General features: G+C 46.8%; 3 protein-coding genes across 7 annotated transcripts in view; 2 read left to right on the top strand and 1 right to left on the bottom strand.

Moving 5' to 3' along the window:
* Window positions 1–6,443, bottom strand: part of MCU (mitochondrial calcium uniporter) — an 88,462-nt gene extending 82,019 nt beyond the window's left edge. Inside the window, exon 1 of one of the 2 annotated variants that reach the window (XM_057403361.1) lies at window positions 6,205–6,443. In XM_057403361.1, coding sequence (XP_057259344.1) covers window positions 6,205–6,330 — 126 coding nt within the window. In that variant the 5' untranslated portion in view covers window positions 6,331–6,443. Of the gene's footprint in view, window positions 1–5,359; window positions 5,435–6,204 lie in introns of those variants that run through there. The other variant, XM_057403362.1, reaches the window with a different exon arrangement.
* The window catches only part of DNAJB12 (DnaJ heat shock protein family (Hsp40) member B12), a 138,291-nt gene continuing 126,760 nt past the window's right edge, over window positions 5,984–17,514 (top strand). The window contains exon 1 of the mRNA XM_057403365.1: window positions 5,984–5,991. The gene's annotated coding sequence lies outside the window, so the exon portion shown is untranslated. The remainder of the gene's footprint in view (window positions 5,992–17,514) is intronic.
* Window positions 12,208–17,514, top strand: part of MICU1 (mitochondrial calcium uptake 1) — a 106,974-nt gene continuing 101,667 nt past the window's right edge. Inside the window, exons 1-2 of one of the 4 annotated variants that reach the window (XM_057403356.1) lie at window positions 12,220–12,341; window positions 13,423–13,513. The gene's annotated coding sequence lies outside the window, so the exon portion shown is untranslated. Of the gene's footprint in view, window positions 12,342–12,587; window positions 12,611–13,422; window positions 13,514–17,514 lie in introns of those variants that run through there. The other 3 variants (XM_057403359.1, XM_057403357.1, XM_057403358.1) reach the window with 3 other exon arrangements.

Below are 17,514 nucleotides of genomic sequence, written 5' to 3'. Positions count from 1 at the left end.
TCCCACAGGCTGAGTTATAAGCAGCAGTAGTAGTAGTAATAATAATAACAACAACAACAAAAGTAATATCATCGTCAAAACACCCCAACATCTACTTCTTTCTTTGTAGCACTCCTCTTTCACATAGAGCGAGTCCTGGAAGGTCTGAACATGACCAAGTAAAGCTTTTTCTTCTTCACTTAATGAATAGGCACATGAAAAGCTACAGCCTCCCCTCAAAACTTACTTTGTTCTGCAAGAATGAATAAAATCAAGAGAACATTTTAGCCACTTCCATACACCAAAAAATACTTCCTGGTCATCCCCCTCTATGGTTTTGTTCATGCAAATAAAAAAAACACCTCAACAAAATCTAACAGAAGAAGCTAAAAAGCTCAACATTTTCATCTTGGTACTGGTGTGCTATTGCTCTGTAATTAGCTAAGGGCAGATTCCCTGGCATCATTTGAAGTAAAAATGTTGGAAAAGTTTTCTTTCCTCCTGAACCTTTCAAAATAACTTTGAGACATAGCCTGCCTTGTGGCAGCAAATCTGGTATAAGGCAGCAGACCTTGCTTTGCCTTGCATTTTAATCAGTGTAGCCAGTAATGGCATGGGCAAGTGGCAATGACAGTTACAAGAAATCGTTATGGTTTTGCTACCCTGTGGCAGCAAGAGACAAGTGAGGAGTCAGTGGGACAGCAAGTGCATGCGTGTGGGAAGGTAGCAGGGGAAGAAGCAGGATTAAAAGGAGGTTTGTTGGAGAGACTCATCTTTACATTCAAATCAAGTCTTCCTAGGGTTCCCTCAGCATTATAAATGATGAGGTTCTGCTGGCTTGGTATTTACTTATATTGCAGTTCAAGCCACATCCCATCTTAATTCCCAAATTGACACCAGAAGCATCTCTGCATGTCGCTGCATGGGAAAAACTGGAGGTCAGGGTATGCAACAAGTGCAGCCAAAGATCTGGTGAGAATACTTGTTTTATGCCTCTTCCAACCACTGGACAGCCACCAGTTCTTCAGCTTTTTAATCGCTCATTTGGAAATTACAGTCAGCAGTACACAAGGTCAGGAAAACAGGAGCTCAGTTAATTAAAACAGTCCACCCATTTCCATCCTCAGCAAAAATACAGACACCATGCCAGAACAGTCTTCCAAGCCTCACCCATCCCTGCAGTCTGCTACTGTCGCTTTGTGAGTTTTGTGAAACCCAAGCTTCACCTGTTAAATAAATCTGTTTCAAGAGATGAGCACACTAGGGCAATAAACTGTTTCTTTTGTTGGCAAGGGCTTGAGGTGGTTACAGGGGGCTCACCAGGGAAATTACCAGAGTCTTCAGAAACAGCTTCTCTGTTTCAGCCATAGCATTGAAAAAACCCACCCAACACACATTGTATCTACACTGAATAAAGGACAGCTTCATCAGGATGTTCACTGCATCCTCCTCCCAAGGTTTCCTCAAATCCCAGGACACTTTTCCTCCGCCGAGAGTCCTCGTCTTTATGGGATATGCTCTCTACTGCATCCTTAATACAGGGCTACCTGCATCAAAAGCCTACCTGGCTTGGAGGACCAATCAACATAGGTAACCTTGATCCTCATCTGGAGCACAAATAAAAACCTGCAGGTTGTCTGATACCTACTTGAAAATTGGCTGCCATTCAGTTAGGTTTAGTTTTTCGTTCTTAGGTTTGGAAGGAGTCACTAGGACTCATTAGTCCTGACCTACTCAAAATTGCCAGGATTAACTACCATAGGAACACCACATACACATACACCTTAATTTTCTACAGGTATATGTTTTTCAGATCTGAACCAGCTGATTACATTCTGATCCAAGAGAGCTCAACCACTGGTTACATGCACTAAGAAATACAATAACAAGAGACTCTAATCTTTGTAGGAAGAAAGCTGTAAAGAGTAGGCATTCAACATGCAAAAAGCAAAGCATTTTATTTAAGTCCTTTGTCTACCACCATGTATTTGAGAAGCATTTATAGCTTACTGCTTTATGATTTTTTATTCTTTTTTTTTCCCCACAAAAGACTGCTTCCCAGCCCTACTGCATCTCAGCAGTGTGGCACTCTTGCCTCTGGCAGCACCCTCAACACCCACAGGACACAGAGCAAGTAGGAGTCAAAAAAGGGACTTCCCTTGCTTCATTAGGAAGTTTCCTTCAAGGAAAATCCACTTTAATTCTCTCTCCACAGTCCTATGTGGGCAAGCTGTCTAACAGGGGAACAGCAATTTTTGTATTAAGCACTAGAAATTACCACAGGACAAAGACCTTAATTAATATGTAGTGCTATGGCTGCAATGCTTCCCACTGCTAGACTGAGAAGTGCTACTTAATCACCTGCCAAAAGCTCCATCTCCATCTCACTCCCATTGCTAAAAAGGTCAGTGCATGGGGCTGTGCATACGTATCCCCCCACAGCACACCTTGTAATAGTCCCTGCTAACCACCAGCAAGGCTTCTCTTCACTTTTTCACTGCTTCTCCATCCTTTGCCACTTCTTGCATGTAGCACATGTACAGAAAAAGAAAACTACACACGTCTTTTATTCCACCTCATCTGGCTTGCTGATACAGACTTTTGCCATTTCTGGTCTTCCCACCAGCAGAAGTTACCTTGGAACAACTAACTAAACTCATGTCTCATTTCCACAATGCAACCTCCCAACAGTGCATCAGATCTCCACAGTTCCCTCCTAGTGAGGAAGTACATATGACATAGGTTTAAAACAAACACCAATACTATTGATGTTTTACTCTATGAACTGTTCAGCCGTACTCATCGTCAAAGCTGTAGCCATCCAATCATTCCCCCTGACATTACAACCCCTCACCAGCCTACTTCAGCAGTTTCTCTACTCTACTCCTCTACAAGGTTTCTTCCCCTCTCACATACATATAACTGAGACTAGGAAAAGGGAAAGAGATACAAGCTCTGATACTTCTGCTGTAAGTCCATTTATTCAGCTTTGTCATAACCTTCCAATGCTATGGATGCTCCAGCCCTACTTTCTACCTGGTTATGCATCCTGTGAGGCACAACAGCATTACTTTCAGAGGAGAAATTCACAAGTATCAGTAAACACATTCTCCTGCCTACTTCTTCATATTTCAAAATCAGTAAGTGAATTTCCCATTCAAATTTTATGCATCCTCCTCCTAACATCTCTCACACCCTGTGGTACTCTTTAGCTGGGACAGAACACAAAGGCTTGCTCTCTCCTCCATAACCCCATATCTATATGCTGAGCCCACTGACCTTTCCCAACTCTCTGTTTTCAAAACTCTAAAGCAAGCTGTGAATTCTTTGTTCAAGCTTCCCAGTATTACTCTATTCCCCTATGACCCTCAATAAATCAAGTATTTTTTCAAGAGTTCAGAACTTCTTGCCCTCTCTACTGTTCAATCTTATCGCAGCCTCATTCTTTACCCATCTGGAGGGTGGGGGTTGTGTTTGTTTTGATATACTGTTCTCTCACAGCAGTTTGGTCAATTGGTCCAGACTCCTCCAACAAATTTTTTGTATCGCTTTTGAAAGAACTCATCCATAAGAACATTTAGCATTTCCACCCCCTTTCAAGAAAAACCATTTATCACCTCTGCTAGAAACCAGCCATCCTGAGAAGTAAACAAGTAGAATTTATTGTTACAAATACAATACTACATAGACATACCTAGTATAATCACTCTATTAATTACACCTACATTATACAAACTCTTCCGACCTATTTTCTAATGTAATCTCTATGCTCAAGAAGCTTATATGGTGCAGACCGATGGCAGAGCAGGATCATTTCTTCACCAGCCATAACTGATTGATGCAAGTCTAACCCATTCTAACCACCTCCAGTAATGAAGATTGAACGGCATTCCCAGGAAACAATTCAGCATTTCACTAGTCTTACTGCCAGTAAAGAAAAATTCCCAGCACCTAAACAAATCCCCAGCACCTCCCTATCCCTCCCCACATAGTAAGCCCACTACTACTTCTCCTATCCAACACAGATTTTCTGTTTTTCTGCATCCTCTTTGCAGCAACCTCCTTTCAATTTTCTCTTTATTATTAAGAGTTCCAGTTCCTGTAATTTGTCCCTGGAGATCATTTATTCTATGATTCGGCAGTTCTTGGGTCTCTATTCTCTCCCAGTGGTCCATACATTTTCTCAAGTGCAGCATGACAGAAAGGAGAACTCATCTTTTCTGTGAAGAGATAAATAGGCATATTATAGATGCTGTCAGAACAGTTAGGGTACTGGGTCCCAGTCGCTCATAGCAAGCTTTCACTTGGTTGCTAGGTTCACAGGGACTCAACACCTACAGAACTGACTTGTGTACAACCTCCCTACTGAAAAGAAGAAAAACCCAAAAATTAATCACTGCAACACCACAGACAGCCAACAGCCAAGCTGCCAAAAAACATACAGCATAACCCAACTAGTACTGAAGCCAGAAGAGCTTTCTAATCATCAGCCCACAAGACACAAGCAAAAACATTCTCCTTCCCCAAGCACTTAAGGAGACGGCTTGACAGTATGATTTTTTGTGCACTCCTGAGTGTCCCCACACTTCAGCCACACCTGCTCAGCTAGGGCAATAGCAGCACCAAAGTATCACAGAAATACAGAAGATATCTGGGATACTTGTGAATGGTTGTTTTCAGCCTTCTTGCATGTTTACTGCTACACTTGGCCTGATAAGCAGAATCAGGCATGAATGAGAATCTCTATTAATCACCAAGTTTGACTAACATTTAGATTTATTATTTTCTGAGCCGGACTGCTAAAAGAAACAACTTAAATGATAATTACAAAAGCTGAAAAGGCTGTTCCACACCTGACCAGAAGCCAGGGTACCAGTGGCCTTACTTGCCAGGCTGGCATTTACAAAGTCTTAAGTCAACACCACAGAAGTCACACTTCACACATGTGAATGACCGCACTGCAAATATGGGACTGATGCAATTGAGACGCTCAATACCAACAGAATCTCTGGCACCCTGTCGCTGTGAACACATACCGACTCTGTCAGAGGAACTATGGGCACCCTGAAGATACAAGGCACAAACACTTAGCTGCTCTTTAAACAGTACCCTAGGGACCCAACATTACATCTGCTATTTCAATGGAGGTCAGAGCCCCACTCCATCACCTGATTAATACGCAACTTTGGTGGCTTTACATAGTTTCGTGATTAGTCGCTTCAGCGAGACAACAAGTGAGCGACAGGTGCACACCTCCAACGGCAACTCTTTTTATTGGCAGAAGCAAAACAGATTGTGGCAAAAGCCAGAGGAATATCCCCCAGCTACATACTGTTCCCTTAGTTTAAAAAGAAAAAACCTCCCGGTATTTTTAGCTAACCTTTTGAGCTCCAAGACGCAACCTGCTGCCTTTACGTTTTTTTTGCACCCTAAGACACATAGTAAGCAACGCACGTGCTGCCAGTCTTCCCTTTCCTGGCAAAGCCATTAAGCATGCTGCTTCTGCAGCGGGCTTTCTTTGCTCCCCTCCGTCTCCTACAAGCCGCACCAACCTGGATGACACCGCCTCGGAGCGCATTTGGGGAGCCCCGCAGTGCCTCTCCCCTGGCTGACCTTGACGAGGGGCGGCAAGAGAAGAGGAAAATAACCAAGACACGGCGAAGATCCACTGGGCACTAGCCCGCTCGCGTCCGCGCGCCGGGCGGATGCTGCTCCCCCAGTCCCTCCCGCCTCGGAGAGGGCTGCGGGGCCCCCCGCCCCCCGCGGCTCTCCGCGGCCCCGCGCGCCACCTGGCGGCCGCGCCCTGCCCCGCCGGGATCCGACCCCCCTCCCCGGGAGCCCGTGCCCGGTACGGCGGGCTGCGCCTGGCCGCTCCCGCGCCTTCCGGGAAGAGGCGAGTGAAGCAGCCAGCGCGGCGCGGCGGGATCGCCTGTCCCCGGTGCAGAGAGGCTGCGAGAGGGCCGGGGAGCTGCCCACTGCCGGCGCGGGGCCGGGGTCTCGGCTGCCGCCGCCAGCCCCACTCAAGTTTTGCCCGGCGACGGCGCTAAGAATAACGCGCAGCTGCCGGGGCCGGGCCGGGGGCCACCGCCTCCCGCGGAACCGGGGGAAAGCCGGGCCGCCACCCCCCGACTACCACCACCACCACCACCACCACCAGCGGCTTGCCGGCACCGCGCCCGCCCCAACCAGCAGCCGCCTGAAGGGCACGGCTCCCGCCTCACTCACCGTCCGGTGCCGCTGCTGCTGCTGTTGGCGGCGCCGCCCCAGCGCCGGGAAGCAGCCAGCCGCCGTCAGCGTGGCGGGACGGCGGCAGAGGAGGAACGGCAGCGACCTGCCGGTCGTGGCCGCCATCACACCGCTGGAGCCGCCTCACGCTGCGGCGCCGGCGGCCGTTACTGCTGCCGCCCGGGCGGGGAAGGAGGGGGCAGGGAGTGTGAGCGGCGGAGGGGTGGGGAGGGGCTTGCCGGCGGCGGCTCCCAATCCGAGCGTCCCCCTCGCCGGCCCGGGGCTTGTCAAGCCTGGCCGGGGCCGCCAATCAACGCGGCGCAGATGCCTTGCCCGGAGCAGGATAGCAGGGCCGCCGTGGGGCGGGGTCGTCCCGGGGCGGAGCTAGGCCCGGGGCGGGGCTGGGAGCGGCGGGGAGAGCCTACGCTGGGAGGGTGGGAACGGGGAGATGGGGTGCACCGGGGGAGATGGGGTGCGCGGAGATGGGATGCACCGGGAAGGGGGTGGACTAAGGGGTTGTGCACAAGGGGAGATGGGGTGCACTAGGGAGGGGGTGCGCTAGCGGAGGGAATGCAGTGAGGCGGGGTGCACTGGGGAGAGGGTGCAGGAAGACGGTGCAGCAAGGAAGGCTGCGAAGGGGTGGCCCTGGAGATGCAGTGTGAGTTCAGCACAGGGATTTGGGGTGCCAGGTCAAACCAACATCCCACTCCCATGGCATTTTGATGAATTGTATAAAAAGTGGGTGATACCCGGTTTGCGAGAGAGAGAGATGTATACGTGCTGGGCTGGGTTGGGCTGGGCTGGGCTGCCTGCATATATACCTTGCAGCATATAGGCTAAATAAGCAATAATGTGCCCAGTTGTTTCCTAAAACGTGATTAACTTGAATTGGTTTTCTTAGAAAAGGCTTTTCCCTTCAGCCTGGGAGTTCTTACAATACCACCAGCAGCTCCTCTCCTGGGAGGGAAGAGTCCAGAAGGGAAACAAGCCTATTGCATTTAATACTGGAAGTAGCCCCAGAATTGCTCATTAGAAAACAGAGCTTTACAAAACACTAATGCACAAGCAGTTCCCATGTGCAGCACTACTGTTATGGCTGAGACTGAAACAAAGTGCCTTGGTTTAAAAGCAGATGGGATCCTGTGTTACTATTACTTTTTTGCAGTCGAGGAGCCTGGATCCCTGCTGCATGGAGCAATCGGGACGCAAGGTGTGAAGAAGAAGATGCTTGGGAAAGGAAAGTCACAAGAAATTAATGGGGAGAAAACTGACAAAACTGGAGGTTGCGGAAAGCACATCGAGAGACTGGCTATTATTTACCACTGCTCTTTGCCACAGACACCTAAAAATACAGAGTGAAGCATGAAAGGGTGATGGGGTAACATGGATGTGCTTCAGCCATCACCCACACTATCACAACACGCCAGTGCCCTCCTCCTTCCATCCCCATCTCCCTCCAATTTTACCTTCCCCAAGTCCTGCCATCACATCCGCTGAGATGCTGAAGGGTTGTTTTCAGCTTTTCCCCAGGCAACATCATTTTGGAGCCACTCAGCTTATCCCTGAGCAATCCTCCTTCTCAATTCTCATTTCTGGCTGGGTTTTCCAGAAGGGAGGTATGGGTTTTCCCTTTCTTCTCTTTGTCAGTTGGGAAAATGTGGTTGAAGTCACCAAGTCTCAACTGTGTCCTTCTGGAAGGATTTACCCATCATCTTTTCAGCATCACATGTTTAGCAATTTGACAATTATTTGTTTTTTCTTGCAAGATCATGGAGACCTATTACAGCAGCTGCTCTGAGCTCCACTGCTTGGATTGGTTCAAACCTTTTCTCAGCCCCTGCTTGTTGCATTTCCCTCTCCCTCTGTGCTAAAAACTGTCAGCATGAGGAAAGAGGCTTTAAAAGTCAGGATTTTGTGCAGGGCAGCCCTCTGTGATGACACTGGGAGCATCAGCACCAAAAGATGCTCCTGTGCACATCTCAGCTGAAAAGCTGTCTCGTGGCCCATAGCCAGGGTGTCCCTCCCCAGAGACATTGGCCTCTTCCCAGTGTGGTTTGCAGGATCCCCACACAGTGGAATTAAAGCCTCAAAATGGCAAAACTGGGGTTAATGCATCCCAGAGGAGCTGGAAAAGGGTGATTAGAAAGACTGTCTGGAAGGAAGACTGGAAGGAAGTCCCCAGGATGGAGAAGTCCCCAGGATGGAGAAGGTCCCAAAGAAGGCAGAGGATGCAGCCCCAGCACCCCTTTGGGGCAGAGACACATGAATGGCATGAAGCCATAAACTACCCAATCCAATAGTTTTTTTCTTGGCTGAACCAAGAAATGGGCTGAAACCCAGGGGCTTGATGAAGGCAGCTCCAGAAAAGGGCAAGGATGGGCATGTCCAGCAGACCCTGGGCTGTCAGACCTGCCCCAACTGCTCTCTCCTATTCCCTAGTCCTCTAGCTGTTCATATTTAGATTTTTATTTTGATTTAAAGAGAAGCTGGAAGTGTTCACCCGCAGTCATATTTTAGGCAGAGTTTAAACATTTCCAAGAAGTATTTGACAGAGGTGACAGAAGACAGCATACAAGCAAAGGCAGAGGGCAGCAGAAAGGCCAATAATTTGTTAGCAAGCCCATGCTGAGCACGTGGGCACTCATTATAACACATATAAATAGGAATTAAACACGACCCCCCAAGATCAATACCCCATGCAAATAAACAAGCCAGCAGGGAATGGCTTCCCAGGAGCACAAGGGTGAAAGGAGTGAGAATATCTGCACCAAAATGAAACCCCATCTGTTAAGGTCAAATAGCTGTCAGTACCCTGCTAGAAGCATATTCCACTCTTGTAAAACTTAAATAAAATAATGTATTTAACAAGGCTTTCTCCTGGTGCTTATAATTACAGCTGGATGAATATTGGAAAGTGTTCCTAAGAAGAATTGATGGGGAAAAGCACACCAGCATTCACAATTAATATTACTGCTGTGGAAAAGACTGAAGTGGAAAGCTAAAACCTCAAGCTCCCATCAGCCATCCTGAAACTGCTGATGGAGGCATGGATGCTGTCCTCATGCAAATAAGATACCGATTTAAAAGAAAGCAAGTGTTCAATGAACCTATAGGCAAATCCAATGCTTTGGCTCAGACCTGAGCAAGCCCCAAAGTGCTCAGATTAAATAAGATGACTAGGAATTAAAAAAAAAAAAAAAAGAAAGAAAAAAATAATAGGTGCCTTAGTCCATGGGCTCATCACTTTCTTCATGTTACTAAATTTAGGATTTACTCTATTTTATTCCTATAGATGTCCAGGGCTGCGATATTTGCAAAATCCTGCACATGGAGGTTGGTGCATCTGCAAAATCCTGCAGGTGCATTGGGTGTGAGTGGAAGTCTGGGAGGATGCTGGGTCCAAGTCCATTTTGCCTCCTTTTATTTAGAGGAAAGGTTGGAGCTTTCAGACTGATGCAGATAACACAGCCAAGCCCTGAGATAAGAGGTCAGAGTTTACCTGCTGTTAAAGGAATGGTGCTGGCCATTTTCCGTAAGCTGAGTACTGCAATGGCTGCTCAGGGAGCAACAAGATATGATGGGGAAATGCCCCTGGGCTGTGCAGGATGATGATCCCTGTCCCATTGCAGGACCTTGGCTATAAACCCCCAATTACCCAAACATGCCAGCATTTGCTCACTGCAGCATGTTCTCCCTCGATCTCCTTTTGGGGTCCAGTATCTCCATCAGAGATGGCCAGACCTCTGTGTTCTACTGCACCCCATCCCCACAGGAATCCCTCCAGTCTCTGGCACCACCTTAAGCCTCACCAAAAGGTTCATCCTGCAGTGTTTTCACTGCAGGAGGGAATGGCAGGATTCAGCAGCCTCCCATGTTCCTGAAGAGCAATCGCTGTCTATTTATGCCTCTGGAAAATGTATTTTTTAATGGGGGGTTCATTAAAGCATGAAGAGAGCCAATGTAAAAGGCATCTGGAAGCAACTAAAATTAAAATACCTAAAATTAGCCCCCTCAGCAGTGAATCCTTCCTCTGATCTAGATGCTAAGACGCACATGACCCAGGCGTGCCTTTCTCATTTTCCCTTCCCGCTGCCACCCCATTCCTGAGCTGCCGGGCATGGCTGCAGCAGGCAACGTGCCCACCCTGTGCTACGACCCAGGAGGAAATAGCATCCTTCCACTGGGTTTGCTGGGATGCCTCCCTCATTTCAAAAATCAGCCTCCAATTTTACATTTTGGGATTGTCCCATCTCAGAAACAGCTAAAAATTATGATGTTTCCCCATTGCAAAGGAACGGTTTGGGATGGGGACTTCTGGGTATTGCTCTGTCCTGGCAGAGCAACACTTATTTCCCCAAATCCTGGCCACTCATGACACCCAGCCACACTTACTTTCAAGATGTCTCAGTTCCTTCCCAGTTCCTCTGCCACCCAAAAAAGCCCCTTCTGGGGGAGGTACTAAAGCACACTCTTTCCTGATGCTTAAATCTTATTAGCGCATGAAATTAATTGAAATCACAGTGCTGCTGGGCTGATGTGATGCCCTTGGTGCTGCTTTCATCTCTGATAGTTCGAGAGGTTTTTCTACCTGTGGTCATCATCCTGAGCCATTCCCTGCCATACCCAGTACATGAGAAGTTTGGTGTGGGGGGAGGTGTCAAGCTGGCAGCTCAGTGGAAATACTTTCCTTAGTATTTTGTAAATATTATGGTCAAAAGGAAAAAAAAAATCCTCCCACAGAGATTTTGTTTGTAAATTCAATAACCTAGGGAGGAAATCCATGCAGAAATAGGAGGACGTGGTTAATACTGTCTGGCCAGGCTTGCTGGCACAGCTTGGAGGGTGAGGGATAGATATAAGGCCATGATTTCCATTTCATTGCTAATTCTGGCCGTGCTGCACTTCAGCAGTGCAGGTTTTCCTTGCTGCAGGTCTGGAGCCAGCAACTGTTCTGGACCCCACAGAATTATCTGCTCATGAGACACATTGCTCAAGAGATAATCACTTTGTTTTTTAATGTGAATTGTCATCAGAAACACAGAAAAGCTCAACAAGATATGCCGGGGGTGGTGGTGGGGTGGTGGAAACCACTGCAAGAAAAAGCAGTTCAAATCATATACTATTGAAGAACTTGCAGTTTATGTGATCACTCCTGGAAAGTCAAATTTTCCACATTTCTAAAGTGATGGAAGAGCTCCTTTCTCCTTGTGCTGGGTTTGTATATCTCAGACTGCTTTTCAGCACCAACAGCACCTCAATCACTTGTGTGCTCCAGGTACGGACATGGGCAAGCGGGAAACCCCTCCAGCATGTGAAGTGTTTGTCCAGAAGGAGAGAATTACTTATTGCAGAAATAAAACTGGGGATATTCAATACAGTATGGCAGAAATGGCCAAGGGCTTGCAGACCATACAGGCTGCTGTCTTAGCCCCTGGACACACTGGTGCCTTAAACATAGGTCGCTCAGACCCTGTACATAGACCCTTCAAACCCTGTGTGTAGACTCTTTTGGGCTTTGTTTATATAGGCTGCTCAGACCCTATATACACACACATCTGAAGACCCTCTCAGGTTAATATAATAATACATTAATGTAACATAATATTATAAGCCCCTCAGACCCTCTATACCGGCCCTTCATGACTATATATATGCTCATCATACCCTATACACAAACCTTTCAGGACCTATATGTTTGGGCCCCTGAGGCCCTATGTACAGACCTTTCAGCACTTAAATATATTAAGCACATGAAAGCCCATATGAAGGTCTTTCAGTCCCTACATGCAAGACCGTCAGGCCCTACACACAGGACGTACAAACATTCCTCATGTAAGAGCATTTCAGGAACTATAGACATAGGTCCCTGAGACCCTCACACACAGGACTCTCAGGACCTGTACGTAGGTGCCTCTGAGACCCTCCACACGGCCCTTCCAGAACACGTACTAGCACCCCACACCCCAACACCGGCCCCTCCGGCTCTACACGGCTGCTGGGCGCTACAGAGCCCCCGCCCCACCGGCCCCACGCCCCGCCCCGGTCCCGCCCCCTCCCGGCGTGCCACTGCCCGCGGAAGCGCGGCTGCGGTGGGTAGGGCCTGAGTGCGCTCCGGCGGGGCTGGCTGCGGGGTTGAGGTGAGCGTTGGTCAGCGGGAAGGGGAGTCTTGTCTGTTCCTCCGCAGCTGGTGGCGGGGCACGCCTGGCCATGGAGTCTCCGTTCGGACTGACCCTTCTGTTCCCCGCGCACTGGCGAGTAGCAGGCTGCGGACATGTAGGCGGGTGCTCTACTGTGAAACAGGCTGAGACGGGGTGCCCGGGCCCAGGGCTGAGGGGGTCGAGGCCCAGGAGCTGAGGAGAGCTGCTGTCCGGGGGAACCAGGCTTTTCGGGTCACACGGGGCTTGGGGTGCGTGTTACGGCTTCTCCATGCCTCGGTCCCTACAGTGATGCTGTAACTTCTTCCCTGTGAAATAGGGTTCAGCTTTTCCTGCTGGGAAAGACACAGGAGAAGGAAGGCTCCCCCTCAGAATGCCTGGGCGAAGGGGGGCCTGCAACGAGTGTTTTGGGGAGCTTCTAGTGCAGCAGTGAAGAGCTGAATCTCTGCTCCCCGGGTTCGGTTTTTTTGTGGTTGCTGGAGGGGGTTGCTCGTGGAGCTGCCAAGGCTGTATGAATTACTGCTGTATGTCATAGCTAATGTCAAAGCAGGTTTTCTTAATAGCGGTTTGTTAAACAGCTCTAACTTCACTGAATGGCCAAACTGTATTTGATGTGCAGTTTGGTTTTGGAAAAACTTGTAGGGTGAATTGGGTTAATAAACTGCTGAGGGTGTAGAAAGGCCTGATCTTTATCAGACATGATTTAAGTATGTTGTATTTGCCTTTAGTTTAATTGAGCTGCTTGAGAAAGACAATAAATCTGAATGTGTTAAGTTGCATCTACTGACTAGGGGTGGGCAGGTCAAACAAAGCAGGATTTTTTTGAGGCTTACTCCTCTAGAAATCTGAGTGCCAGCTCAGACTTCACTTAAAGTAGAGGTCTGACTGGCCTTTTCTTTTAATCAGCTACATGACCATTTTTCCCCCTCTGGCTTTATTTGGTGGGCAGTCCGAACTGCATGTACTGATCTCAGTATGTATGAACACTTGTACAAAGAGCATGACTGCACATAGCTGTCAGCAAAGACTCATAATCTATATTATGTTTCTTTCTTGTTTTTAGAACACAGCCCTGCAATCACTAAGATCTAATTTCTTGTGTTATTTGTGACTACTTGACCTGCAAGCTGACAGCAGATACGCTTGCGCTACAGGTGAGGATGGTATTGCTGCTTGCTGGTGTGTGCAACTTGTAGCATGCTGTGTGGCCCTGCTCTCTGGTACTTTTAACTCTGCTGAAATAATAATTTGACTGATACTTACCCTTAAATCTGCCCTGTTTGGAATTATTGTTCTGAAGCATTTACACAGTTTTTTCCTGAAGCTGTAGGAAAATAGCTTGACTTTTTTCAGTGTGAAAAATTGGGTTGACTTTTCTTTTGGAAGGCCTTACGCAGTGCCGTGTGATTAGGAAGGAGGAGCGAAGCAGGCATGGAAGAGAGCTGTGGAAGAAGCGTGCTGCCTGCTGCTTTCTGTCAACCCAACCTCAGTTGTGCCATTTTCATAAAATATGCAAACCACCACCCCACCCCCCCCCCCCCAGCAAAAACCCTAATGCAACTCACTATTTCTGTGCACTCAGTAAAAATGTATTTGAACTGGGGTGGTAGCTTTAAAAAAAAAACAACCAAAACACCCCCCCCCCTCAAAACAACAACAACAACAAAACCACCAAAACCAGACAAACAAAAAAAAAAAAAAACCCAACTAAACAAAAAACCTGAACCCCAACCAAACTAGTAGTTCGTTTACAAAACTAGCTACAGATGCTTATGCTGTGTGTGCTTGTCCCTCTGAAGCAACACAGCATTTCTTGGCCAGCCCAGGGGTACAAGGGAAACGCATTCTAGTATCATCACTGCCCACTTCTCTGGGTCTCCTTGGGGGGTCATTGTAGCCACCAGTTTCAGGCAGCAGCTTCTCTAGCCAATATAGCTGCTGCCAGAAGAGGACATGGAGGGTCCTGGAGATATTTAAGAGGATAACCATCCTCTTAAATTTTCTGGTGTTCAGTGGTATTTTAGAAAGAGTATAATGTGTGTATTCAGCTTTGTATCTTAAACTCACATAATCCCTGCTGTTTACTTGTGGCAATGGCTTGTTCTCTGACCCATATTCTGCAGAAACTTTGTGATATTCATTATGCATCCTGAACTGAAGAAGTTCAAACTTCATACTCTGGAGGAAAAAGTGCGTCTTGTTTACATCATCAATATCTGCCTACTGGGGGCTCTCTGGAGCTCCAGGTCTCTTATTATATTAGCCTTTGTGTAACTTCTATGCACAGGTTCCTGTTATGCTTCTTGGGCTGAGAAGTCAGGTTCCTGGGTAAGCTCACAGTAGTGTTTTCAGAGAGATTGTACTGTTGTCGTCAGGCAGTTTAACAGGGCACACTGCAAGATTTGCAGTTTGCAAAATCATTTGAAGTCTCAGGAGGGCTTTGAAGCAGTATCTTGGAAGCATTACATTTTTCAGGTGATATTTGAAGGAGTCAACAGCTATGTTCAGATCTTGGATGTGGAAACAACCATTCTGCATTTCTGGAGCAAAATAAGTTCTGTAGAAATCATGTGTGGTTTCTTAGAAAAACATGTTACATGCTGTTCCACTTGCTGCAGTAGCAGTTCTAGAAATGGACTGAGCTGGGACATGGAGATACTTGTTTCAGTCTTCTGAAGTTTCCAGCAGCCTTACTGGTACACATTTTAACACAGTTCAGTGCAGTAGGGCTGAGGATGTTTGTGTACAGCAATAAAAAGGCTTATTTGCTAGTTTTGTAGAGGCTGTGCATTCCTGCTGGGACATTGCAGAGGTTTAAGTGAAGAAGTATCTTGGTGTGACTGGGTGGGATGATGCTGTTTGGGATAGTTCCATAGGAAACGGTTACCCAGGGTCGTCACCAGCATTGTATGCCTTTGAGAAGAACATCGTTAACTTTGTTCTTTTAAGAGAATAGTTTTAAGAAAGGTGTGCTGCAGATGGCATGGCTACCTCCTAATGAGTAGGATGGCTGTGTATCTTTATGGTGATGTTCTGAACACTTATGCAAGAAGGACTCGGTTAGAATCTGAGTCAAAACGCACTTTGGCTGCCCAAGTACATAGCATCCAAAAGTCTTTGACAGGCTTGCTCCTTAGTGAAAGATTTAAGATACTATAAACAGAAAAAATAGCTTGACTGTTCAGATCATTCACTGTTCTACTGTGGCTTCTGTAGTGTTCTCTGAAAAGTTCTTGGCTAGTAAATTCTGGGCTATCTTTGTCTGCTGCCTTGTCTGTGAGTGCAGTGACTACTTTTTTCCTCCAAAGAAACCTGCCATGGAATTTTCTTTCATGCACTCTGGATTTAACCTCTGTCAAGAGCAACTTCTAATTAAAGTCCCACAACTGCTTGGAGCTGGCAGTACCACCATGTGAAGAGATCCTCTAGATCCTCTTGTCTGGGGTGGCACTACTGTGGATATGGAGTAGGAGAAGGTAGAACAGACCAAAGTGCTGAGGGATTTTGTGCTGTAGCTGGCACAAGGTGGGAATATGCAGCTGGGGGCAGGCCAGCTGCTTGTGCTGGCTTATAATAGCTGTGAATGTGTGGCCTTAAATGCTTTGCATAAACAGCCTTTGATTCATTATAAGGTTTCCTTTCTATCCCTGCAGCCTGTGACAACTTGTCACCCTTCCTCTACACACTCCCCGCCCCATCCCCTCCAAATCAGTGGCTTAACATGGTTTTCGGGTTGTGTTTTAAATAAAAAAGGTTGGCTGCTCTGGGGTTTCTTTAAAGTCACCAGGGCCCCTCAAGCTCAAATTCTTTTTTTTTTTTTTTCTCTTTTAGACTTTATAGCTCTTTGAAAAGAAACCCAAGATCCTCATGTAGACAGCAAGATAGATGATCATGGTTTGAGATGACCAACACTGCAGCTGACCTGTGCTTGAAACATGAGAGTTGTGAATCTGTGTGGCTTCATGATTTGTAGTGGGTCAAGTCTGTCATGCAGATAAAGCTGGTCTGTGGCAGCTTTGAGTGTTCTGAGTCAGACCCAGTATCTGTACAGACTATTTGTGTTATGTACCACCACTTTAGCATCTGTGTTTTCATTAGTTTGATGCAAACTTTCCATCTCAGGCATTTTTGCTTCAAGAGTGATTTAATTTTTTTCACTAAAATCTTAGCTATGATACAGACACCAGGAAGATCGGCAAGAATTGATGCCTGCCTTATGCCAGTTAGTGTTAAAGAATACAAGAGGATTGTCACTGTATTAGATGCCCTTTGTGTCCACACCAAGTGTATGCTTGCTGTATATTGGAGTTGCTCAGGAGTTTGCCAGCCTCTTAATTTAACCCCCGACAGTGCTGATATGCAGAGGTGTTACTCTACACCTCTTCTTAAAGCCTGTAACTATGGGTTGCCATTTCCATTAATATAATCCCCCTTTTTTTCTGATGGCTGAAGTTTTGGTGAACTGCAAAGTAAGAGTCCTCCCTCCACTGATAGATATTTTGCTTTTTGGTTTCATGGCTGCAGGGAGGGAGGTGGTGGGCAGTAGTGGTCAGACACCACGAGTCATCTGGTCCTCTGCTCGCATTTGCTCTAGATAAGCACATAAGCATATGTGTGCTGTCTGCCTGACTACTTTGTAGGGAGCCAAGTATTTGTTGCTGCCTTTTTCATGCTGCAAGTAAGCTCCTCAGGTTGTGTTCTAAAAGCACAAAGAATTAGCTAGGCTTACCTTTATTATTTTTTCCCTCTGTAGTTCAAGCTAATCAAATAATGTGTTGCTGGTAGAGCAGCTGCAGTGGTTCAAACTTGCTTTGCCTTTTTTGTTTTTTTTTTTGGAACCAGTTCTCTTATCTTGAATTCACAAATTGCCATCTATTAGATGATTCACAGATGCTGTTACCTTTTTGTTTGTTTCAGTAAGATTTTTTTATTTAAAATTTCTTTGGATATGTGCCACTGAAGTGTGGCTCTTGGGGCAGGAGAGGCATTTTCTAAAGCAGCAAGTGACCATGGCTGGGGTAGGTGATGTTTCCGTTTAAAAAATAGTGTGGGAAAGGGGGAAATTACTGTATAGTGATACTCAAATTCAGGTTCTTAGTGCATTCACAAATCTCTTTGTCTTTGTTGGAGAGGAAGAGATACAGACTTCCTGTAA

Source organism: Pezoporus wallicus, unplaced genomic scaffold (genome assembly GCF_028554395.1).
Source record: "Pezoporus wallicus isolate ANWC-B61680 ecotype Strahan unplaced genomic scaffold, APGP_CSIRO_Pwel_v1 contig_4264, whole genome shotgun sequence".
Classification (NCBI taxonomy): Eukaryota; Metazoa; Chordata; class Aves; order Psittaciformes; family Psittacidae; genus Pezoporus; species Pezoporus wallicus.
The sequence above is the reverse complement of the archived record's forward strand: the minus strand, read 5'-3'. Positions and strand labels throughout refer to the sequence as shown.